The 25,197-nt window shown below is 43.5% G+C and overlaps 1 protein-coding gene across 1 annotated transcript in view; it reads right to left on the minus strand.

Moving 5' to 3' along the window:
* Window positions 1-22,471: 22,471 nt before the first annotated feature.
* The window catches only part of TSPAN8 (tetraspanin 8), a 153,100-nt gene continuing 150,374 nt past the window's right edge, over window positions 22,472-25,197 (minus strand). Inside the window, exon 7 of the mRNA XM_085651072.1 lies at window positions 22,472-22,603. Coding sequence (XP_085507198.1) covers window positions 22,472-22,603 — 132 coding nt within the window. The remainder of the gene's footprint in view (window positions 22,604-25,197) is intronic.

The following is a 25,197-nucleotide window of genomic DNA, read 5'->3' on the forward strand; positions in this document are numbered from 1 at the left end:
TAGGTGTTCCATTTCCCTACAGGGTATGGTTGTCAGGGTGGAACACAGGCTTGGGGTAGACTACGCCAATGCTGATGGTTTATCTAGGTTGTTCCTCTTTAGTGATGAGAACTTCCCTTTAGTTTGGGGGACATGTGTTAGACCTGTCATCCTTAGGGTGGTCTTTCCCCAGACTTTTTGCCTTTTACCTCCTGTTTTTGCTGATTCATTTTGTTGGCCTTAGGACTCTGAGCACCCTCCCACTGCTAACCAGTCCTAAAGTGCATATGCTTCTCCCCTAACCATGGGGACATTAGTGTATACCTGATTGGCATACTTGATGTACTGATATCTTCCTTGTAAAGTGGTATACCACATACCCAGAGGCTGTACTCCAAATGTTACTAGTTACTAGTGGACCTGCAGCACCAATTGTGCCACCCAGATGAGTAGCCAAGCCTTTAACTTCCCTTTTATTACATACAAGTTACCCCTAAGGTAGGCCCTAAGAAACCTTAAGGGCAGGGTGTTATGTAAGTATAAGGTAGGTCATGTACCTTTATGTTTTACATGTCCTGGTAGTGACAAACAGCTTATTTTGTTTTTCACTACTTTAGACCTACCCCTCTCATAGGCCAGCATTAGGAATTCCTTAATGCACTTTTTAGCTGTAATTCTTGACCAGAGAGGAGTAACATTTTCATGTTTCATATATTTGTAATGGTAATGATAAATCCTTCTCACTGGTGAAGTTGGATTTAACATTACCGTTGCATTTATCTGCATTTTGATGGGTCTTCCTGGTAAGGCAGGATTGGGAGGGTCTGACAAACTTCAATAGGTAGTGTCATGTCCACACACAAAGCACTGATATACCTCCCACAGATAGCCTGGCAGACAGGACTGGGTTGAAAGGCATCTCTGTGAACTTCAGAAAGCAGTTTTGTAGTCACCGTCCACGTCAAAGGCACTTTTGAGTATACATACTAGGTCTATGAACCCTTAAAAACAGACACTTCTGGATCTTTAACTGAACATCTGTTGGGAGGACGGCTGTGATCCTGAAATGTCTCAACTTGAATGCTTTTCTTGAAGGACAGATTTGTTTGCCTGCTGCTCCCGGACTCTGCTGTAGGACAGCTGGACTAGGTGCCTTCCCTCCAAGTGATTTCCAAGAACTTTGCCTGCTTGCCTCCTGTTTTCTGAAGTCTCAGGGATACAAAAGAGTTCCTAAGATTCTGCTGGTACTGCTGGACTCTGCCTTCTGTCAGTCCTGCACATGCCTGGGGTGGCCTCTCCAAGTTCTGGGCCTCAGACGTGGGCTCTGCAGTTGTTTTGCTACAAAACTGATGCATTATTACCACTGCGCTGATCGGAACTGACGCATCGCACTTCGACGAAGATGCAGAGGCTGTTCGATGATAGTGGTTCAACAGCCTTCGTGGCCTGATGATAATGCTTTGCACAGTACGATGCCCGTTGCTTTGCCTTCACCTCAGCGAAGTTCAATGACGATGCAGCAACCCGACTACGTGGAAAAGATAGACTCATTGTGCCCTCAGCGTAGAAGCTTTGCTCCACCCAAGGTACTTTCTCAGCGGGTCCTGCGTGGGTCCTGTGCCAGCCTGCCCTTCATTGAGGTTTGCCTGAACTTTGGATTTGAACTAGTTCCTCGTGACCTCAAGTAACATTTTGACTGCTAGTGACTTCTAAGCACTATTTTAGCATTTAATGTTTAAAAATTCATATCTCGACTTTTACTGATTGGAATTTTGACGTTTTGTTCTTGCTTTACTCAGATAAACATACTATATTTTTCTAAAGACGTGTGGAGTCTTTTTGTTGTGTATTCATTGTGTTACTGTGTACGTGTTGTACAGATACTTTACAAATTGCCTCTTTAGTTTAATCTGACTGCTCTGTGCCAAGCTACCAGAGAGTGAGCACAGGTAAACCTTTAGTGTGTATCTTTCTTACCCTAACTAGAGTGGTGGTTCCTGCCTGGACTGGTTGTATACATCAGCCAACCAGAAACCCAGTTCTAAGAGGACCTTTGTCTATGGTGGCATACTGGGCAAAAGAAAAATGGGATGTAATGCTACCCCAAGCGATTGCCAGTGGTTAGACTATTTGTAAGCATTGCTCCCATACATGTTGTGTAGTTGGTGTAACACCCTATATTGCCAGGGTATGCCCAGACGTGGGTTCCTTGCGCACTGTGTCAGAGGATCCAAGATATACCTCACTGACAAAGCCAAACTATGCCTAACCTGATCATGGGTTGCTTGTGTTCCCTTCTAGGGGGGGTTTGGCTGGCAGTACAGAATGCAGGCACGTCTTTGTGTAGAGTGGCACAATGGGCAAAAAAACAAATGGTTCCCAGTGGTTAGAGCATTTCAAGCATTTCTCCGATCACTTTTTATGTGATTGGTTTTCTTTGAAGTGTTCTATAATTTGGTCTTTCGTTTGAGTGTAAAAACTTAGGGCAAAGAAATTGTAAATCTGCACCCACAGTTTTACTCCTGCTAATGGGAACAGATTTACTACTTTTGGGAAATTAAAAAACCTTCCAGTGGCACAGGTTTAGTATCCTTGCACACACTAGTCATGTTTCATCACACACATATATCATACATGTAATATACTGTTGCAGATTAAAAGGCAGTCCATTTAAAACAAGCAATGTTGATATGTCTGACTTATGAATGAACCTTTGTGACATTGATGAGTTCAGGGACTCCAGAGCAATAGCAATTCCTGCATACACTCTGTAACTCATCTTTTCACTCATGCATCTATTCATTCATCCACTGACTCTTTTACACTCCGACACACATCCAATAAAACATACTCAACAAAATATATAAGGAAATTGAAAGAATACAAGTAGAAAACAGAAAACATAATAGGCGATGGGCATATACTTGCAGTAACAAAATTAAATATGGCAGCGGATGTCCGTCTTACAGAGGTATTGAAATAGTCTATCATTCTTTTAAAGTTCCTACATGGTTGCCACTTTAGAACCACAATGAAGGCCATCTTGGGGTGGTAAAACAATGATGCACAATGGACAACAGCATCCTATAGTATTTGCCTGGTTTAGAGGTAACAGCAACATGGGATACGGTGCTTTGCAGAGGAAAAGAATGACAATCAACCTGTTAGCACTGCCTACAGAGTTGTATTATCCTCATAAGCAAAATTCAAATAAAAAGAGAAGCAAATAAATTAAAGTAGAGCTACCAAAGGAGAATATGGAAAACTAAAGGAGTGGCCAACCAGTCCTGACACTGAAGCATTCATTTTCAGGTGAATGTGCACATGTGATCGGAAATTGTAAATATTTACAGGGCAAGAGAACCAACCACTGACGTGGAATGAACCGTTACCCCAGGGAGTCCGCATTCATCGATGGGAGCAGAGTATAAATAGCACTCAGACAGACCAGTGACAGAAGAAGGCAGACAAAAGGGGCTGTATGTATCTCTAGGGATATATATATATATATATATATGTATATGCTGTAAACTTCACCACAGCAATCCAATATATTGATATATATATATATAAAAGGTGAAAACGTGATTGTGTGTGGTGCCTCACTTGCCGAGCATCTACGATTGGATATATAGCGGTCCGCTCTGACCGCGAGGCACCCCGCTGCGGACGAGCAGCTCCCTCGTGCCATAACTACAAGCGCCATGGGAACATCACGACCGTATGGATAGGATCATTACTAGCAGGGCTCCAGACTCACCTTCTCGAGCACCCCACTAGAGGATTGATAAACAGAAGGGGCGTCACGGCAATTCACCATGAATTTGAATATTACCAAGACTTCATATACCAGCATGCAGTGGTAAGGCACGCCCATTGGGGCGGGACTCAAATTGAACACCGTGAGCACGGCGTCTCATTCATGCTGTGATTCTCCTCCAAAGAGCACCATTGACGAAGGGCTCCATAAACCCGAAACGCGTTTGGACATTGTAACTAGCTGAGAGGATGATGAAGTGGTCCCGCTGTCCTATCCCAATAAAAGGTGAAAACGTGATTGTGTGTGGTGCCTCACTTGCCGAGCATCTACGATTGGATATATAGCGGTCCGCTCTGACCGCGAGGCACCCCGCTGCGGACGAGCAGCTCCCTCGTGCCATAACTACAAGCGCCATGGGAACATCACGACCGTATGGATAGGATCATTACTAGCAGGGCTCCAGACTCACCTTCTCGAGCACCCCACTAGAGGATTGATAAACAGAAGGGGCGTCACGGCAATTCACCATGAATTTGAATATTACCAAGACTTCATATACCAGCATGCAGTGGTAAGGCACGCCCATTGGGGCGGGACTCAAATTGAACACCGTGAGCACGGCGTCTCATTCATGCTGTGATTCTCCTCCAAAGAGCACCATTGACGAAGGGCTCCATAAGCCCGAAACGCGTTTGGACATTGTAACTAGCTGAGAGGATGATGAAGTGGTCCCGCTGTCCTATCCCAATAAAAGGTGAAAACGTGATTGTGTGTGGTGCCTCACTTGCCGAGCATCTACGATTGGATATATAGCGGTCCGCTCTGACCGCGAGGCACCCCGCTGCGGACGAGCAGCTCCCTCGTGCCATAACTACAAGCGCCATGGGAACATCACGACCGTATGGATAGGATCATTACTAGCAGGGCTCCAGACTCACCTTCTCGAGCACCCCACTAGAGGATTGATAAACAGAAGGGGCGTCACGGCAATTCACCATGAATTTGAATATTACCAAGACTTCATATACCAGCATGCAGTGGTAAGGCATGCCCATTGGGGCGGGACTCAAATTGAACACCGTGAGCACGGCGTCTCATTCATGCTGTGATTCTCCTCCAAAGAGCACCATTGACGAAGGGCTCCATAAGCCCGAAACGCGTTTGGACATTGTAACTAGCTGAGAGGATGATGAAGTGGTCCCGCTGTCCTATCCCAATAAAAGGTGAAAACGTGATTGTGTGTGGTGCCTCACTTGCCGAGCATCTACGATTGGATATATAGCGGTCCGCTCTGACCGCGAGGCACCCCGCTGCGGACGAGCAGCTCCCTCGTGCCATAACTACAAGCGCCATGGGAACATCACGACCGTATGGATAGGATCATTACTAGCAGGGCTCCAGACTCACCTTCTCGAGCACCCCACTAGAGGATTGATAAACAGAAGGGGCGTCACGGCAATTCACCATGAATTTGAATATTACCAAGACTTCATATACCAGCATGCAGTGGTAAGGCACGCCCATTGGGGCGGGACTCAAATTGAACACCGTGAGCACGGCGTCTCATTCATGCTGTGATTCTCCTCCAAAGAGCACCATTGACGAAGGGCTCCATAAGCCCGAAACGCGTTTGGACATTGTAACTAGCTGAGAGGATGATGAAGTGGTCCCGCTGTCCTATCCCAATAAAAGGTGAAAACGTGATTGTGTGTGGTGCCTCACTTGCCGAGCATCTACGATTGGATATATAGCGGTCCGCTCTGACCGCGAGGCACCCCGCTGCGGACGAGCAGCTCCCTCGTGCCATAACTACAAGCGCCATGGGAACATCACGACCGTATGGATAGGATCATTACTAGCAGGGCTCCAGACTCACCTTCTCGAGCACCCCACTAGAGGATTGATAAACAGAAGGGGCGTCACGGCAATTCACCATGAATTTGAATATTACCAAGACTTCATATACCAGCATGCAGTGGTAAGGCACGCCCATTGGGGCGGGACTCAAATTGAACACCGTGAGCACGGCGTCTCATTCATGCTGTGATTCTCCTCCAAAGAGCACCATTGACGAAGGGCTCCATAAGCCCGAAACGCGTTTGGACATTGTAACTAGCTGAGAGGATGATGAAGTGGTCCCGCTGTCCTATCCCAATAAAAGGTGAAAACGTGATTGTGTGTGGTGCCTCACTTGCCGAGCATCTACGATTGGATATATAGCGGTCCGCTCTGACCGCGAGGCACCCCGCTGCGGACGAGCAGCTCCCTCGTGCCATAACTACAAGCGCCATGGGAACATCACGACCGTATGGATAGGATCATTACTAGCAGGGCTCCAGACTCACCTTCTCGAGCACCCCACTAGAGGATTGATAAACAGAAGGGGCGTCACGGCAATTCACCATGAATTTGAATATTACCAAGACTTCATATACCAGCATGCAGTGGTAAGGCACGCCCATTGGGGCGGGACTCAAATTGAACACCGTGAGCACGGCGTCTCATTCATGCTGTGATTCTCCTCCAAAGAGCACCATTGACGAAGGGCTCCATAAGCCCGAAACGCGTTTGGACATTGTAACTAGCTGAGAGGATGATGAAGTGGTCCCGCTGTCCTATCCCAATAAAAGGTGAAAACGTGATTGTGTGTGGTGCCTCACTTGCCGAGCATCTACGATTGGATATATAAATATATATATATAAAATCCAAGATATATATATATATATATTTATATATATATATATATATTATCTACTGGCGGTCGCCAGTAGATAGTTATAGTTAGGACCGTGTTTCCATAGGAAATCCACAACATTCTATTTGGAATAACTTTGGCGCCGGTTGACGAATCCTCGCAAGATTTTCAAAATAGGTGGGGCGCTCCGCTCCACTCCTACCCTGAAAGTCTCAGGGGGATTCGTCAAGCGGGGGCTGAGAAAAAAGGGGGGTCCCAAAACACGTTTTCCCCATGCAATTTTCCATAGGGACCTTTAGTCCAAGGTACAGCCCGAACGGCTGAACAGAATTACTTGAAATTTGGCAGAGAGGTAGTCCTCAGGTCAGGGATGTGCCTTTTGCAGGTCTGGTGTCAATCTGTTCAGTAGTTCCTGAGAAAATCAAAAGTAAAATCATATATATATGTGGGCGGAGCCTAACCACACATCTCATCCTGAGATCTGATTGGCTGTCAGCACTTCATCCAAGAAGTGTTGGCAGCCATCTTGGGACCAATATACATGATAGCACCTCATTAAAAAGCATTGCAGTTAATAGAAGGTTTTAAGACTTTAGTTACATTATAAATCATTTGTTGATGGTACCATACTCATTTTAGGAATTGTGGTATGTTCTAAGGTGATTTCACCATGTGAAAAAGCCTTCTGCTGGGATATCATGATTGAGAGAAAAATATTTTCTCATGCTTTTCCCACAGAGGTTTGGACGGTGATCTATAAGCTAAACTGAGAGCTTATTTTCTGTAAATTCACATTATCTTTCTCAGTCATGTGAGAATGAAGTCTGACATTCTCAGTAAAACATGTACACCCAACAAGGGCAGAGACTGTCAGTTGATTCCTTTGAGTTCTACTGCAGCTTCCCAGAGTGTTCCAAAGAACAACTAGAGCGCTAACAGTCCTACTTATGATAAACGTATGGCACACCTGAAGCCATCTTGCTTGGATTAAAGTGGTAACTCTTAAAACATTTAATTTAAAAAGGAACAAAATGAGGGGGTTCATTTTTCCATAAAAAGTATGATTAGTGCTGCAGAAAGAAAAATTAGGGCACATTTTGAGTGACTTCTCAAATCCTCTTCTATTTCATTAAAAAATTCTGACATGCAGACTGAAACATGCACTTTCAATACCAGCAGCAGTTTTCCCTGGTGAGCAGTAGCTTTACTACAGTGATCTAATGAGCAAAAAGAGTGCTAACATTCTGAATTTATGGCAAATGTGTGACACATCTGAATGTCTTTGGAATCAAAGTAAAAAACTGAAAGTATTTCCTACTGAGGAGACTGCAGTAAATGAGGAAATTAGGAAACTTCATAACAAATAAGTCTGCCAAGATGGCCACCAGAGACAAAAGAGCCCAAATGTAGCCCAAATATCACCCAGATGTAGCCCAAGTATAACCCAATGACAGAATGTCCCAGAGTGTTCTTAAAAACAACTAGAGCGCTTACTGTCTTCATTATGACAAAAGTATGGCACACCTGAAGCCATCTTGATTGGAATAAACTGGTAACACTTAAAACATTTAATTTAAAAAGGAACACAATGAGGGGGTTCAGAAATTATGATTAATGCTGAAGAAAGAAAATGAGGGCACATTTTGAGTGACTTCTCAAATCCTCTTCTATTTCATTAAAAAATTCTGACATGCAGACTGAAACATGCACTTTTAATACCAGGAGCAGACTTCCATGGTGAACAGTAGTTTTACTACAGTGATCTAATGAGCAACTAGAGTGCTAACATTCAGAATGTATGGCAAATGTGTGACATATCTGAATACCTTCATGATGGAATCAAAGTAAAAAACTGAAAGCATTTCCTACTGAGGAGACTGCAGTACATGAGGAAATTAGGAAACTTCATAACAAATATATCTCCCAAGATGGCCACCGGAGACAAAAGAGCCCAAATGTAGCCCAAAATCACCCAGATGTAGCCCAAATATAGCCCAATGACAGAAGTGTGCAAAACACTTATTATTTTGTGTTTTTGCAGTGTTATATAGTGCAGACTTGTCAGGTATTGGAGTGCTTTACATGAGCATTGGTTACATCACACAAGAACAAATTCATTTTGGTTGTAGACATGGGGAGACTAATTGATTTGACCAGAATCACAGAATGTCGAGCTGAAGCAGAAACTCCAACCTGGTTCCCCAGTTGCAAAGTCTGCAGTTCTGGAAGTAACACCACATCCTCTCCCCTAAGTGTAACATTTAATCAAGTGGTCAACTGGATACAATAAACATAAAGGTAACAAATAATTTAAAAGTGCTTTCCCGCTATTTGAAAACTCAGAAAATATGTCCTTATTTTAGTCTTTTAGAGCACTAACCATAATTTTGATGCCAATAAGACCCTCTCATATATGTAATTTCTAAAGGAAATGCTCTAGGTATTACAGTTTTGATTACATCAAGATGACGTCAGGCGTTCCACACTTTTGTAATAAATATAGAATGTTAGCAATCTAGTTGTTCATTAGGATACTGTTGAGAGGCAGAGGCCAGGGGCACGGACTCTGAAAATTGAAGGCAGGTAGGAGGGTGCAAAGGCAACAATTTAACCACACTGAGCAGGCAGGAAGGGCCGTGGCAGCACAACAGACTATGGAGGGCAGTGGAAAGGGGGCAGGGGCAACAAACCAACAATACAGGACTTGCAAGAGAGGCTGTGGCAATGTAATAGACCATTGTGGGCAGAAGGAAGAGGCAATGGTAGTACAACCATACATGCCAACAGACCCGATTCAGCCAGGAAACGTCCAATGTTTTTAAGCTCAAATGGGCTTTATATTATCTGTCTCCTGTCTACAATCTCCTCTTTTTCAATGTAACTCAAAGGGGAAAATCAATACCCCATTTTTTTTTCAAAATGTCCCTCTTACCAAGTTCAAAATGTTCGCAAGTATGGTACATTGGATCATGGAAGGAAATGGGGTAGGGACATGGACTTGGATAACAGAGGACAGGAGGGACATGGAGAGGTGCACCAAACTGACCCTGCAGGGCAGGCATCAGGGTTTGCAGCAGCACAATACACCACACAGGGCATGCGGGACGGGAGTGCAGCACAACAATCCATAGAAAGCAAGAGGGAGGGGACAGGACCATGCACATGGACAACAGAGAACAGAGGGGCAAGAGACAGGACCATAATGGCCAGACAGGAGAGAAAGCTGCAGCATAACAGATCATAAAGGGCAGGAGGGATGGATCAGGGGCATTACAATGGAACAGACAAGCCAGGAGGGAGGGAGTAGGGGTCTGCACATGTAAACAGAGGGCTGGGGGCAAGGGGGCAGGGCAGGAGCAGCAAGATAGCCATGGAGGTCAGGCAGGATGGGCACTAGAAGCACACCATGAAGAGCAACAGTGAGACTGTGATGGAATACACACAGACCATGGAGGGAAGGTGGGAGGGGTTCAGGGGCAGCTAACTGACCACACAGGGAAGGTGGGAGGGGCCATTGCAGCACAGAAGACCATGCATGGCAAGTGGGATGGTTAGTGGTAGCACAATGGCTATGATGGGCAAGAAGGAGGGTGCAGGGGCATGCACAAAGGACGATGGAGGATAGAAGGGAGGGTCAGAACCTGTGCACAGACAAGAAAGTTCAGGGGAAGGGGTCTCACAACAGACCGCACGGGGCAGGCAGGAGGAGCAGTTGCAGCACAACAGACCAGGGAGGGCAAAAGGGTGTGGCAGTACAATGGACCATGTAGGACAGGAGGAAGAGGATAGGGGCATGGCATGTGGACAGGCAGGGTGGAGGTGGCAGGGACAGGTTACAGTCATCTGACAATGCTAGGCAGGTGGGAGGGGAGTGGCAGCTCAACAGAACACTCAGAGTAGATAGGAGTGGCAGGTCCATGGAACATGGTGGGCAAAAAGGATGGAGCAGGGGCATGCACAAAGACATCGGAGGGCAGGGGGAAGGAGAATAGGGGCAGCAAGCTAAGCACAGAGTTTAAGCAGGAGGTCAATGATGGGGCATAGAATTGGGCAATGGAGGGCAGGAGGAGTGGACTGGTACATCATACTAAATTGAGGGCAGTGGCAGCACATCAGACCATGCATGGCAGGAGGGAAGAGGCTAGTCCATGGATTCACACAACAGAGGATAGGGAGGAGGGGGATGGGGCAGCAAGCTAACTGTTCAGAGAAGGCGGGTATTAGGAACTTTATTGTTTTTAAAACGTGTGTCTGTGCGAACTACTTAAAATATGAACAAGTATGCAGCATAATCTCACTTTTATTCAGGAAGAAGAGGACGTTTGTGACTGTGACTCCGGGCTCACTTGGCAGAAACACCCCCTGATCCTCCAACCCCTATCGCAAAATGTAATGCCCGTGAAAAGGGTAGGTGAACACAGTGTTATATAGAACATAGTCCTGAGAGCACGATTGAAAATGAAAACTAGATATAGTGTATGGTATAAACTATGCACCAAAAAGTGTGATATAAGATGAACCGGGCGTGAAATATAATATGCAATACATTGTGCGCAATGACAGATTCATTGGAGAGAGCGAGATAGCACAGGCACTAGCGCGTGCTATGCGATATGCGCCTTGGAGTGTAATATGCACAGGGCAGTGTTGTGTAACCTAACTAGTCTCTAAAGTTGTAATATAAAATATGTGCTGGGGAGTGTAACGTTGCATATGCACTGTGACAAAGATATGGATCCCAGATTGTAATATGTATGGCATAGCACTGTGCGTTATAACATAGGCATCGATAAAGGCACGTTTAATGGGGCAATATAACCCGTGCGAAGACAAGTGTGGCATGACATATTCACGGGGTGGTGTTACAGTGCACATGGGCTAGAGAGTGTCATAGCATATGCACTAGCTAGTGGAATACAACACAGAGGTGTGTGGCACTCAGCAGGCAATGGTGGGTGTAACACAGCATTGGGCTCTGCCAGGAGCGCGCTGTGACTCTCAAGTGATGTTCATCCCCTTTCTAGAGAGTAAAATAAAAAGTATTACACATCCGGCAGTGGATGTGTGTTTTATTAACCGTGAGGGGGGTTTCTTGCATAGTTTTGGTCGAATTTTTGTCGAATCCCCTTTGAATGGCTTGGTGTGCATGTGTATTAAATGTGCCCGTCAATAGCTACCCATGTTTGTATAAATAAACGATAAGGGTGTCTACCGGGATTAGGCACGGTAGGGCATCAGACATGTCAGAGCTTCACTAGTGGTGTAAATACATTCCACGTGGATTCATTGTATGCATAGTCGCCTTTTAATGAATATCACGCAAATCGTCATGGTGATAGGTACGTACGGTTTGTCCAGCATGTCCTAGGTGTGTCTATAAATATATATTTTTTAAAAATAATAAAAAACAGTGGCCGGCCCTGGGGATTGGGGTCAAAAAAATATAATTAGGAGACAGGCCCTGGGGGATGGGGTCATCAGGGCCAATAAATTAGAATAAGAAGGGGAACCACACAGCACCCCTTCTTAAAAAATTAAAATAAATAAAAGACTGGCATCATGCCGGAGGCCTTGGGAGGGGGGCCACGCGGCCCCCTTCCAAATAAATTTTTTTCAACAAACAAAAATTAGGATGCAGGCCCTGGGGGATGGGGTCCCCAAGGCCAGTAAATTAGAAAAAGAAGGGGGGCCACACAGCCCTCCTTCTTAAACAAATAAAATAAATAAAAGACCGGCATTGCACCGGAGGCCACGCCCCCTCCTTGCAGCACTCTGCAAACGCGCCCCCTGGCGAGTTGTAAGTTGGGGAATTAATTCCTCTTCAATACTGAGGGTCCCTGAGGGCCAACTAGCCCAACAGGCATCTCCAGTATGCACCAGGGAGCTGCGCTGCAGACAGGTGTTCTGAGGCCAAGCCCCTTTTTACACCTTCTGCAACGCAGCTCTGTGGCGCTTACTGGAGGTACCTAGTGGTCTAGTATGACCCTAGGGACCCTTAGGATTCAAGGGGACTTAATCTCTCAACTTAGAACAGCCACAGGGCGCGTTTACACAGTTGTGAAGGGAGGGGACGGGGCCTGAGTTGACGTGTGCAAACACGCACTAGGGCACGTTTTAAATTGGGGATATAATTTTCCTTCAATACTGAGGGCCCCTGGGGGCTAACTAGCCCACCAAGTGCTTCCAGTAAGCGCCACTGAGCTGCATTGCAGAGAGGTGGTCCAGGCTGTGCCACTTTTTACACCTCTCTGCAACGCAGCTCTGTGGCACTTACTGGAGGTACCTAGTGGGCTAGTTGGACACTAGGGACCCTCAGGATTCAAATTAACTTAATCTCCCACCTAAAAATGGACACAGGGCGTGTTTACACTGTGGTGAAGGGAGGGGACGGGGCCTGAGTTAACGTGTGCAAAAACGCCCTGTGGCCTGTTTTAAGAGGTAGTTTGAATCCCCCTGCCCTATTATATAATAGGGGCTTACAGAGGAGGTCATGCTCATCACAGGGGGACCCCAACGCATAATGTTCCCTAGTGTATGTAGGTGTTTTCACTGTATTCTAAGTGTCTTTTAACATAGCACTGGCTCTAGGACTGGTTAGTCAGACTCAGTTACCACCAGTATCCGTCTGTAAAAGTTGAGGGTACAGGATGATTTTGCAACAAGGCTTCTTTCTGCTCTTCTTTGTGTTCTTTCTGCACGTTAGCCTTCTTCCTGCACTTTTCTTCGTCTTTGAGGACTTCTGTTGCTTCTTTCTGCACTTCTTTTTCTTCTTTCTGTGCATTTTTTCTTCTTTCTTCACATGTCCTATCTCTGTAGGCATAGTTAGAAATTAGCATTTAAAAAACCTTTGAAATTCACAGAAAAAAACATAGGTTTCAGGCACGTTATAGTTAGGAATTAGCATTTAAAAAACCTCAGAAATTCACTGAAAAAACCATAGGTTTCAGGGGTGTTATAGTTAGCTGGACTTTTCACTTGTACAAAACCATTCAAATTCCCCCGTTATAGTTAGTTCAGCTAACTATAACTCGCGCGCCCGCAATGCACTGCTGATGACGTCACATATTATATCACTCATGACATGGTCAGTGACATCACTCATGACATCACAGATGACATCTCAAATGACATCACTGATGACATCATCCTTGTGATAGAGTGGCAGACCTCCTCTCACCCTAATATAACCTTTGATACACACATTCAAAAATAGAGACTAAACTTTTCAAAACAATGGACATACCAATACCAGTTACAACAACCTCTTCAGTAATTCTAAGATCCACATACACATCCACTCATTCACCAACAGTCCTATACAGTCACTCATACATGTACTCACTCATCATATATACTCATACACCTATACATCCTGTTACACAATGCCACTCATCCATAGAGTTACTCACACACATAGTCACTCATGGTAATAAAGAATCAAACATACATTTACTTGCATATACAGTTATACACACACCACCACACTTACTTCTACGGAAACTTACACATACTTAGTCTTTTAAACAATCACTTATAGAAACACATACTTATTCATACAGGAACTCTTTCAATCTCACACTCTCACATATACTCACTTATATACACCAATAGTCACAAATACTAGTTTAAAACATATGTAGTTACTCATAAAGACACTATTGAGACAGTCATTCACTCACTAACACACCCATACACACACTCATCCACCCATACAGTCCTGCACACATGCTGTCTTCAACACATACAAACAGTGAGTCACTCATTCATGCACCTATGCACTACGTAATACCCCCCACCGAACCATGCAGACACTCAGACTGATACTCAAAAAAACAACTAATAACCTATATAGACACCCATGTAGCTACTCACCAACCCATGCAGCCACTTATACACAAAGTGAGAGACTGAAACAGATATTTACATATTTAAACATTACTCACTAAGCCATGTATTCACTATGATACACTTAATCAGTCAGTTACACAATCAATTTTTCAAAAACAAATCATCCATTTAGACACTTATATACCCATTTATTCTTCCATCGACCTTGAGATATACATATATAAAACATATTTAATTTTCAGAAAAACAAACATTCACTGGATGATGTCATCAGTGATGTCATTTGAGATGTCATCAATGATGTCATGAGTGATGTCACTGACCATGTCATGAGTGATGTAATATGTGATGTCATCAGCAGTGCATTGCGGGTGCGCGAGTTATAGTTAGCTGAACTAACTATAACGGGGGAATTTGAATGGTTTTGTACAAGTGAAAAGTCCAGCTAACTATAACACCCCTGAAACCTATGGTTTTTTCAGTGAATATATATATATATATATATATACATTTTTTTTTCTTTTTTCAACAATGTGGTTCCAGCTGGAGCGCGCAGCAGCGTGTGCAGGCGTTGGGCCGAACCAGTGGCCAAAACTGGGGTTTTTTAAGACAAAAGACGCCGCACTCTGGAGTATTGTACTGTGTCTGTTTTAATTAGAATACAGAGTCAGTCTGTCACACCGACGCGTTTCGGCCAACCAGGCCTCTTTCACGGTAAGGGGCACTACTTTCATCTCTCTATATATGTCATTTCCTGTAAGTTCAACTCCCATAGACTTCTGGGAGTTGTAGTTAAATTAAAAAGAAAATGCTCAATCCCTATTTGACAGACTGAATACATGTAGTTTTTAACTTTTCAAACGTAACCCAAACTTAATGTTCAAAGTGAAAATAACATTGAAAGTAAAAATGACATGCTTGCTAAGTAGCCATTGTTATGATGTCATATCCTTATTTTCAAAGACAATTTTTAGCAATTTGGTTGGGTTAGTGCCCTATTTCATATCATCAATTTTACCAACTTTCTGTTGCAATAGATTCTCTGTCTTCCAAAGAGTAACATCCAATGTCCAAATAGTATATACTTAATTATTGAGCTCAGTTTTTATAGATGTACATAATATTCCTCGTCAAAATTCATTCCCTTTGGAATTTTGGTTCGAAGCCTAATGATATATTTAGATTCTAATTGTCTTAATTTCTTCTTTCGGTCACCTAGTTTTTCATTTGTTTCAACAGTATCTATGCCAAAGAAGTTCATGTTTCGCCATTCCCCGTTTTGACATATTTGTATATGTTTGGCTGTCGCATAGGATAGATCTTGATTTTTTACTGCACGAATGTGCTCCAACATCCGTTTGTTAAGCATGCACACTGTGCTCCCTATGTACATATGGCAACAGTTGCATTGGATGGCGTATACCACAAATTGAGTGGTACAAGTTATTCTTTGCTGAATTCTGATGATTCATCCTTCTGGATCTCTTATTTCATTTTTGTTGATTCCTATTTTACAGGCCTTACAGCTTTGGCATTTTTTGAACCCAATTTGTTGTTTTTCAAGCCAATTTAGTGTTTTTATGGAGTTTGTTTGGAAATGGCTTTTTACTATTGCATCCTTAAGTGATGGAGCTTTTCTAAAGGTAATTAATGGCTGCTACCAATAGTTTTTGCAATGTCCTTATCTTGTAGGAGCAACGGCCAGTATTTTTTGGTTATTTGTTGGATTTTGTGTGCCTCCTTGCTGTAGGTTAGTATAAGTCTTGGAGCTGCCTGTTCTGAATGGGGTAGTTTCTCTTCTTTGGACTTTTGTTTTGCTGTTTTTTTTACTAGAATTTCGGTTCAAGTTAGTTTCTCAATTTTCTTTAGATTTGCATTTAAGTCTCTTTCTCTATATCACCTTCTTTTGAGTCTTTCCATACATTTTGCTATTTCCTTTTCAGCTTCATTGTCTTGGGAACAATTGCGGTGCATTCTGATGAATTCTCCAAAGGGAATACTTCTCAAAAGAGGTTTCGGATTTAAGCTGTCGGCATGTAGAATGCTATTTGTTGCTGTCTTTTTTCTGTGTAGTGTGGTTTGTATTTGAGACTTCTCAATATAGACTGTGATATCTAAGAAGTCTATTTTGCTCTTGCTTACTGTACAAGTGAATGATAAACCAACATTGTTGTTATTGAGTTTATTGAAGTATTCCATGAATTCCTCTTTTTTGCCGTTCCAAATGAGAAAGAGATGATCTATGTAGCGTGTCCGAAGTATGATTTTGTCCAGGGCTTGATGATTTTCTTAGCCCCAGGCAATTTCCTTCTCCCACCAGCCCATAGTGATGTTAGCATAGTTTGGGGAGAAGGAAATGCCCATGGCACAACCACATAGTTGATGATATAGTTCGTGATCGAAGAAAAAGATGTTATTTGACAGACAGGTTTCAATCATGGATAATAGCATGGCAGAATGTTTAAATTCACTGATGTTCCGTTGTTTAAGAAAGTATGCACACGCCTGCAATTCTATAGTATGGTTAATGGAAGTATATAGAGATACTACATCAATTGTAGCCATTATATATGATGGATTCCATGATATGTCTGATAGTATACGCACAAAATCCCCTGTATCCTGAATATAGGAGGTCAGATTTTGCACAATTGGAGCGAGATGATGATCTACATAGGATGAGATATTTTCAGACAATGATTCACATGAAGATACTATTGGTCTTCCTGGTGGATTCATTAGTGTTGTATGAATTTTAGGTAGGAAATATATTGTTAGAATTGTGGGATTCTCTTTTAGTAGAAAGGAATGTTCTTCATTGTTAATCAATTTGTGTTTGTGCCAGTTATCCAAATCTTTTTTGATGTTGTTAATCATTTTATTGATGGGATTGTATGACAGTTTTTGGTATTTCTCTGGATCTTGAAGTTGGCGATATGCTTCTTTCTTGTAATCTGTTGTATTTTGGATTACAATGTTCCCGCCTTTGTCAGCAGGTTTGATTATTATTTTTGAGTTTGTGGCCAGATCTTTTATTGCATTGATTTCTTGTGTAGTCAAAATTTCCCTTTGTTTATTGTTCCTGATCTTATTCATTATATCAATTTCATTCATTACAGCTTCAGAAAATGTATCTATTTTATTTCCGGGTGATAGCTGTGGACAATAACGGGATTTTTTCTTAAAGCCACTTACTTTGTGTTTTTTTGTTTCCATATCCAAATCCTGTAACATCTCTAGCTCAGTTGTTGTCTCTTCTTGGAATTCATTGGCTAGATCATACAAAGTTTTTAAATGTGGGATTTCTGCTATGGTGAGCTCCTTATTCATGTTTTGATCATGTTCTGTGTATTTTTCCTGTGTTATCATGTTTTCATTGTTGATTGATGTTTTGGCTGCGTGTATTTTTGTAAGTTTTTGTTGGCGCACATATTTATAGATATCAATTTTCGTATCCGTGTAATTGAAATGTTTTTGTGGACTGAATGAAAGGCCTTTATTTAGTACCTTATGTTCCACAGGTGTTAGAGTGTGCTTAGAGAGATTAGTGATCAAGTTTTCCTCCATTAATTTTTCTTGGTTCTGTTTCTCAGGGCATATTGCCTTTTTGTGCCTGGATCTTCGTGTTTTCCTTGTACTTCTGAAGATTTTGAACTGTTTCTTCCATACATATATATATATATGAAAAACCCATAGGTTTCAGGCATGTTATAGTTAGAAATTAGCATTTAAAGAACCTTTGAAATTCACTGAAAAAACCATAGGTTTCAGGCACGTTATAGTTAGAAATTAGCATTTAAAAAACCTTTAGAAATTCACTGAAAAAAACATAGGTTTCTGGGGCGTTATAGTTAGTTGGACATTTCACTCGTACTCGTAGGTTTTTTAAATGCTAATTTCAAACTATAACATAACTATAATATGCCTGAAACGTATGATTTTTTAAGTGAATTTCAAAGTTTTTTTAAATGCTAGTTTCTATGTATGCCTACAGAGGTAGGACAAGTGAAGAAAGAAAAAAAAACGCACAGAAAGAAGCAAAATAAATGCAGAAACAAGCAACAGAAGTCCACAAAGACAAAGAAAAGTGCAGGAAGAAGCAAGACGTGCAGAAAGAACCAACAGAGGAGCAGAAAGAGTGCCTTGTTGCAAAATCATCCTGTGCCCACAACATTTTCAGACGGGTACTGGTGGTAACTGACTCTGACTAACCAGGCCTACAGCCAGTGCTATGCTAAAAGACACATGGAATACAGTGAAAACACCTACATACACTAGGGAACACTATGCGTTAGGGTACCCCTGTAATTAGCATGACCTCCTCTGTAAGGCCATAGTACATACTAGGGCAGGGGGATTAAAACTATCTCTAAGTCAGAGGTGCAGAAATATGCTACTTTAACTAGTAGTCGCGTTTGCAGAGTGGTGGAGAAAGGGTGCTGGGCGTCCAACCAACGGTCAGGAATTCTGCTGCATAGGACTTACAGGAGGTACTAGGAGGGATTCTTCGTCCTCAAACTCCCTCAGGGCTAAATTGGACTTCATCCCCCATCCCGTAGTCTGCCACAAGGCACGTTTGCAGAGTGGTGGAGAATGGGGGCCATGGCCTCCGAAGACATCTTAGCAATCCCACTGTGTGGGACCTACTGGAGGTAAGAAGAGGGGTAGTTGGCCCCCAAGGACATCCTTGGGGGCCAACTTCCCAAACTATTACCTCCAGTCAGTCCCACAATGCAGCATTGGTAAGTACTTGGAGCAGGCCACACCCACTTTGCCCACCACTCTACAAATGCGCTCCCCTGCATGCTCTTCGATGGGGATTGAAGTCCCCTTCACTGCTGGGGGTCCTTTAGGGGCCAACTAGCCTACCTTTTACCTCCAGTAAACCCCACGCAGTGGGATTGGTGAAAGGAAGACAAAGGCCATGCCCCCTTTTACCACCACTCTGCAAACGCACCCCCTGTAGCGTTTTAAGCTAGGGGATTAAGTCCCCTTGAATCCCGAGGGTCCCTAGGGACCAACTTGCCCACCAGGTACCTCCAGTAAGCGCCAAAGAGCTGCGTTGCAGCGAGGTGTAAAAAGGGGCGTGGCTTGGAACACCTCTTTGCAACGCAGGCCTGTGGCGATTACTGGAGATACCTGGTGGGCTAGTTGGTCCCCTGGGCCCTCAGGATTGAAGGGGAATTAATTCCCACCTTAAAACGCGCCACAGGGCGTGTTTTCACACATGTCACCCCAGACCTTGCCCCCTCCCTTCACCACTGTGCAAACGCACACGAGGCGCGTTTTAAGTTGGGGGATTAAGTCCCTTTGAATCCTGAGGGTCCCTGGGGTCCAACTAGCCCACTAGGTACCTCCAGTAAGTGCCACAGAGCTGCATTGCAGAGAGGTGTAAAAAGGGACATTGCCTGGACCACCTCTCTGCAATGCAGGCCTGTGGCGCTTACTGGAAGCACCTGGTGGGCGAGTTGGCTCCCAGAAGCCCTCAGGATTGAAAGGGAATCAATTCCCTAACTTAAAATGCACCACAGGACGTGTTTGCACACATATTACCTCAGGCCTGCCCCCATCCTTCACCACTGTGCAAACACGCCCTCTTGTGCATTTTAAGTTGGGGAAATAAGTCCCCTTGAATCCCTGAGGTCCAACTAGCCCACCAGGTAACTTCAGTAAGTGCCACAGAGCTGCAACGCAGCGCAGTGGCGCTTACTGGCCCTATCTGTTGGGGACCGTGGGGGGAGCCCCCACGGTTCCGCTGGCTCCCCGCATCCTGCAGGAGCCGGCGTTGCTTTTCCACATAGCTGCTGACATGCTGCTCCCCGTGTGGAAAAGTAATTCTGCTTTGCTTCATTAGAGCGAGAGCAGGTTTCACTGCTCTCACTTCAATGAAGCAAAGCAGTTTGCAATGACAGGGCGGTAGCCGCACGGCTCCTGCCCTGTCATTGCAAACAACAGTGTCCCGGGGTGGGCACCCCGGGACACTGCAGGAGCTGGCCCTCGGGGGTGGCGGTCCCCAGGGCCATCAAGGGCTCCAGGAGGGGGGCCGTGCGGCTCCCCCCAACGTGTGCACAGCCCGGGGGAGGTGGGGGTCCCCGGGGCTCGGGGGTCCGTTACGGACCCCCGCATTTACATACTTAGTGGCCCGGGAAGGTGGCAGTCCCCGGGGCATTTTGGGGGGCCCGAGCCCCCCCACACAGGTTTTTTTTTAAACAAGCCCCAGGGGGTGGCAGTTCCTGGGGCTGCAAGGGGGCCATGGGCCCTCTACAAATATTTAAGAAAAGCCCCGGGGGTGGCAGTCCCTGGGGCTTGGGAGGGCCTTGGAGGCCCCCGACACATTAAAAAAAACAAGTCCCAGGGATGGCGGTCCCCGGGGTTGTGGAGGGGGGCCGTGTGGCCCCTGTAAATATTTAAGGAAAGCCTCGAGGGGTGGCAGTCCCTGGGGCTTCAGGAGCCCCTCTGGACCCCCGCAATTACAATATGGCATGCCCCTGGGACTTGGCCCAACCGGGGGCTAAATAATAACAAAGCGCAGGAGCCCGCGCTTCGTTTTTTATTTTCACGGCAGAATCCGCTGATCCTCCGCAACTTTTGCTATTTGAAAAAAATAATACTTTTTTGGGCCCTGCGGGTCCTCGTAGGACCCCTAAGCAGGCCTAGGGGGTCAGGGTGTTTCTACCCTGCCCCCTTTTCTTGTTTTTCCCGTTTGTTATTCTGTTTTCTTCTGACTCGCTTCTACCGAGTCATAAGATGGCTGCCAACACTTCCTGGTTTGGAATGTTGACAGCCTTTTAGAATAAAGCTCATGGTGGGGAGGGTGCGCGGATCCACAGTGCGTCTAGATATCGATATATTTATTTTTTTAATTTCTCAGGTACTACTGGACGTATTTACACCATTTTCAAAAAGATCACTTTCTGAGCCATTTTTGCCAAATTTGGGGTAATTCTGTTCAGTAGTTTCGGCTGTAGCCTTGCCCAAAGTTTCCTATGTGAAATGGATTTTTTGACTCTTATTTTCTTAATTTCTCAGCAACTACTGAACGGATTTACACCATTTAAAAAAAAAAGGTCGCTTTCTGACCTTTTTGCCAAATTTGGTGTAGTTACGTTCAGCAGTTCGGGCTGTAGCTCGCCCCAAAATTTCCTATTGAAATTAACATGGGGAAAACGAGTTTTGGGAACCCCCTTTTTTCTCAGCCCCCGCTTCACGAATCACCCCAAAACTTTCAGGATAGGAGCTGACCTAGATAGACTTTTTTACTGGAGAATATCGGGAAGATTCGTCAAACGTCGCCAAAGTTATTAGCAAATCAAAAAATCCTTTCCCCTTAAACTAAGTTCTAACTATACCTACCTACTGGCGACCGCCAGTAGGTAATATATATAATTTTCAAAAGTGCTTTATTGCGGCTTAATCCTCCAGAATTATATATAGATATAGATATCCCAAATGTGACCTTCGCTTCACTCGGTCATAAATCGAGGCGTATACTGGAGAAGTTGCTTTTAAATATTTATTTACCACTCGAATTAAATATGGACAGACGCGTTTTAGCTGCACGCTTTCCTCAATGTCAATGGGTCTGAAAACCTCGCCATATTTAAAATACATTTAACAATAAACATAAAGAGAGGAGAAAGTCCAATTCATTTCATTGGGAGAAAGAAAGAAAAGACGGCAGTAAATATATATATACAAATGTAACAGCCATCTTAAAGTGGTTTCAATTTATTCATTGTCCTTCACATTTTCAATATAATCATATGATATACAATCCCAATTCATTGATGTTCCACATTTTCAAACCATTGCTTTGCATCTCCAGTTCAACATTTAGTATTTCCATACATAATTGAGCCCTAAATGGGCTTTATTGATTGCCTGGCTATATTTCTAGCAAAGCTAAGTTGATCAAGCATATTCATACACTTTTCAAATTCATGATCTTTTACAACTTTATCCTCACTATTAAGCCCTGAATGGGCTGCCTATAAATCGTGTTATAATTAATTCATTAATTCTGCCAGATTGCACCATTTCATTTCATGATCACTACTACATTCCATTTTCCCCTTGGGTTTCTTTCTGGATACTCTCTTTCATGGAAATAATACAATAAGCCTCTGTCAATCCTGTTTACCAAGTAACTCCTTGAACACCACTTCAGAATCGCTATTCTGTCTAATTGTTAGACATAAACCCAGAGTTCTTCTTCATTGTCGAGGCCTAGTGGGGTCTTCGTCTGTAATTCAACAATATAATGAGACTCCAACTTCCTCAATTTCATAGTTCTATCCCCACCTCTTTCTGCTTTCGAGACCTGATCCAAACAGAAAAACTTTCAAAGATTTGGATTTAAATTATGTTTCTCCTCGAAGTGGCATGCCACCGGATAAGTTAATTCATGGTTTCTTATGGCACGCATGTGTTCAAGGGCCCTTTTCTTTGTGGGGTGGATCGTACTCCCAACATAATTCAAAGTTACAGTGACAGGTTAAGCAATACACAGTGTAACCGGAATTACAATTAATTAATTTACCGATTTTGCGTTTAGTTTGTCTACCCGGTACATGAAACTCCTTTCTTTTCTGACTATTTCTACAGGCTTTGCAGTTCATACAGGGATACAATCCTGTAATCTGGTCCTTCTTTTTGGGTACCTTGGTGAAATGGCTTCTCGCTAACTGATCTTCTAACACCAGACCTCTTCTGTATGTAATCAAAGGACTTTGAGGAATCGTTGACCCTATGATGTTATCAGTTTTCAATATCCTCTAATTTTTTCCAAAAATCTGAAACACTTCAGTGGAACCAGTAGTGTATTCAGTTATAATTCTAACTGACCCCTTATCTTCAACTGTTGAGCTTTGTCCTTCCCTAGTTGTTATCAGGAGATCTTTTCTTTGTATCTTCTCTATTTTTCTCACTGCATTTTGTAAAGTTTCTTTACTGTATCCTTGATCTTTAAATCTGTCTACTGCCTCCTGACATGCCTTCTGAAAATCCCCATCTGTTGAGTAGTTGCGCCTCAATCTTACAAATTCTCCAAAGGGGACCCCACTAATGACACTCCTCGGGTGAAAGCTTTCAGCATGTAATGTGCTGTTTCCCACTGTGGGCTTTCTATAGAGAGTAATTCCAATCTCATTCTCTTTGATGTACACCATCAGATCTAAATACCGTACATTAGTTCTGCTCATACATTCTGTGAATTTCAAGTTCAGATCATTGTCATTTAGGGCTGTCACATATTCCATTCCCTCTTCTAGTGACCCTTTCCATATAATGAAAAGGTCATCGATATAGCGGGACAATAAGACAAATTTATCCAACCCAATTTCATTATCTCCTGCCCAGGCCACGTGCTTCTCCCACCAGCCTGCGAACAAGTTTGCATAGCTAGGGGCGAAGCACGTGCCCATCGCAGTCCCCTGTTTTTGATGAAACAGTTCCCCTGCAAACAAGAAAATGTTATTTTGGAGACAGAATGACATTAGTTCCATTAACATCCTATTGTGTTTGCAATTTTTTTAATTTATTTTCCTCGGGAAGAACTGTATTGCTTCCAATCCTTTTTGGTGTTCAATACTGGTACAGGCTGGTTATATACAATGTTACCAATAGCATGTCTGGTTCCCAATTAATGTTGGCAATGATACGTAAAAAATCCTTTGTATTTTTGACATACAAACTTAAATCCATTACTAGGGGTTCCAAAAAGCAGTCAATATAGATGGATGCATTTTCTAGTAAACTGTTTTTTGAGGATACTATCGGTCTCCCGGGAGGATTAGTTGTGCACCTTGGGAAGGAGGTAACATGTGGATAATTCCGATGATTCACAAAAAAATTAACTTGTAATCCACATCCCCAAAAATGCCTTTTGTTCTCCATCTATTCAACAGTCCATAGAATTCCTTTATACTGTTCTCATATTCCATCCTTGTGGTTACTTTGTAGCCGAAATCGACTCAGACCTAGTGTGTTAGGCATACGTTTTCCCACATGACAATCATCAGGTATCCAGTAATAACACTGTAATTCCAATTTTTAAAAAGGGTTCTAGAGACAACCAAGCAAATTATCAACCCGCGAGACTTATTGACACTGCCCAGAAAATGTTTAGTAGGCAGATCATAGATCGAGTCCAGGACTGGATGCAGGTGGTGAAAGTTCTCTCCCACCTGCAAGGTGGGTTAGATACAATACCAGCATAATTGATCAAGTCGTCTGCTTTTCCTTTTGGTGTGGAAGACTGTTAAGGTGAGGATTGAGGACCTCTATGTGGCCTTTATTGATTTTAGGGCAGTATTTGGCATTTTCAAAGAGGCTCTTCATAAAATAGGCCTGCCAGACTCATTGCTATCCTTGGTTGTACGCCTGTATAGTAATAATTTTGCGCAGGTTAGATGGGGTAACAGGGAAGAGCTGACAGATAAAATCCCAATAGAAAGTGGTGCATGTCGACCCTGCGTGCGTGCTGCGTACTAACAGTATTTACATTAATGGGGTAATTGGTCACTTGCACAATTGCAATATTGATTAGCCTAAACTGCAGGGGTAACTTCATTGTTATGGCAGAAAAGCATCGCCCCACTGTTGGAACCAGCAGACGCATGTAAAATAAAATGATAATAAAGCAATTAATAGAACTGCTTTATTGTCACTTTATTTTATTTCAGAGTCACCGCCGACTCTTAAGTGCGGGTCGATTAGGAGCAGGATGAGTGGTGGGCTCATGGCATTGCCAGTGCGCATGCAGGTTTTACCAGCCGTTTTAGGATGAGCAATCCGACATGCGATATTGCCAGGCCTCAGGAGCACAGGCTCCCAGTCCCTGCTCAAGCGTGAACCCAGCCTGCTCCGCCCAATCACTACACTTCTCTCATGAAAGATAATACCAGCATGAGAGTA

This window comes from Triturus cristatus, chromosome 4_1 (assembly GCF_964204655.1).
Source record: "Triturus cristatus chromosome 4_1, aTriCri1.1, whole genome shotgun sequence".
NCBI lineage: Eukaryota > Metazoa > Chordata > Amphibia > Caudata > Salamandridae > Triturus > Triturus cristatus.